The sequence below is a fragment of the Apaloderma vittatum genome, unplaced genomic scaffold (genome assembly GCF_000703405.1).
Source record: "Apaloderma vittatum isolate BGI_N311 unplaced genomic scaffold, ASM70340v1 scaffold24332, whole genome shotgun sequence".
In the NCBI taxonomy this organism is placed as follows: Eukaryota; Metazoa; Chordata; class Aves; order Trogoniformes; family Trogonidae; genus Apaloderma; species Apaloderma vittatum.
In genome coordinates this window covers 23,759-25,187 of record NW_009705656.1, presented here as the reverse complement: position 1 = coordinate 25,187, position 1,429 = coordinate 23,759, and the positions used below count along the sequence as shown (strand labels likewise).

At 62.6% G+C, this 1,429-nt stretch overlaps 1 protein-coding gene across 1 annotated transcript in view; it reads right to left on the bottom strand.

Moving 5' to 3' along the window:
- The window catches only part of LOC104270981 (hemicentin-2-like), a gene marked incomplete at both ends in the record, with an annotated part of 27,861 nt that overhangs the window by 2,745 nt on the left and 23,687 nt on the right, over positions 1-1,429 (bottom strand). Inside the window, 4 exons of the mRNA XM_009865515.1 lie at positions 282-442; positions 614-797; positions 881-1,005; positions 1,138-1,192. Coding sequence (XP_009863817.1) covers positions 282-442; positions 614-797; positions 881-1,005; positions 1,138-1,192 — 525 coding nt within the window. The remainder of the gene's footprint in view (positions 1-281; positions 443-613; positions 798-880; positions 1,006-1,137; positions 1,193-1,429) is intronic.

The window sequence follows — 1,429 nt, the reverse complement described above, 5'->3', positions numbered from 1 at the left end:
GTCCGCAGTGCTCTCAGCACTCTCCAGAATGGGAGGCACTGTGGAGGGAGGGGTTCCCTTTAGGGGAGCTGCAGGAGCAAAGCCAGGTCCCCCAGGCACTGGGGACATGTTTGGCAATTCCACAGTGTCCTGTGAAGACCCAGAGGTGGCTCAGCCTCCCCCCAGGGTGCTCTGGGATTGCTTTCAGGCTGATCCTGCCTTGCTCCATCCTCCCTGAGCCCATCCTGGCAACCAAGGGATGGCTCAGGACCCCACTTGAAAATGGGTCTGTAAAGCACAACATGCCTTGTCGGCAAAATTAGTGCCCAGGTGCCCTCGTCCCCAAGCCCCCGGCTGCCCCATGCCCGGTATCTGCAGGACGAAGCTGCGATCGGCCACCCCTGCCTGGCTGGACGCGATGCAGGTGTAGAGCCCAGCATCAGAGACCTGTGCCTGAGAGATCCTACCCCATGGAGCAGGGCATAGAGATGGGGAGATGTCAGCTCCGTGTTTCCTCCTGTCTCCGCGCTGACACACAGCCCCCTTGGGGTGTAGCTGTGGCCGTCCCAGCACACGAACCTGGGTACCAGCCCCAAAGCCTGCAGCTGAGCATCGCTCCAGGGTTGCTACTTACCGAAGGACATGTCCAGCTGAGAGCAGGGTGATGTGGGGCGACAAGCGCAGGGGCAGCCCGTCCTTCAGCCAGCTCACGTGCAGTGGAGGAGACCCCCGTGCCCAGCACTCCAGTGTCACCGCTGCAGACAGGATGCCACGGACCACCTCCGAGTCGTCAGCATCTCTCTCGATGGTGGGAGGGACTGGGAGAAGGGACACAAGGTCTGACGGGGCTGTTGAGGGTGGGTGACCCTTGGGGCTCCCCCATGGGCCCCGCCTCACTCACCCAGCACGCTCAGTGTGTGCAGCCGTGCATCTTCTCCGGCGCTGTTTTGGGCCAGGCAGGTGTATGCCCCCGAGTGAGCAGCTTGGAGCCCCTCGAGGATCAAGGAGCTGCCATCTGGGGCCATTCTGCATGGGGACCACAGGGCAGTGACTGAGGGTCCACCCCTAACCTGCCCATAGGGCTGAAATGCTCCATGCTCAGTAGCAACCCAGGCTGCTGGGGCATGCTGCAAGGCCAGGGCAGGAGCTGAGTGGCACCCTGCCAGGGTGACAGTGGCCATGCCAGGCTGCAGAACCATCCAGGCCACCAGGGCTTAACCCAGGATGACATTTGAGCAAGCTGTTTGCTGAGGAACATGTGCCAGCCCAAGCAGGGAGAGGGGGAAGAAGCAGCAGAGCTCACCCTGCCTTGCACTGCTCTTCTGCACATCAGGAAACTGAGGCACAGGTGGGGCTGTGCCATGGCTAGCCCACGGGGTGGTCACCCACCCCAGACTCACCGGGCATGCGAAGGGGGCTGCAGCCCCAGGGGCTGCCCATCCTTCAGCCA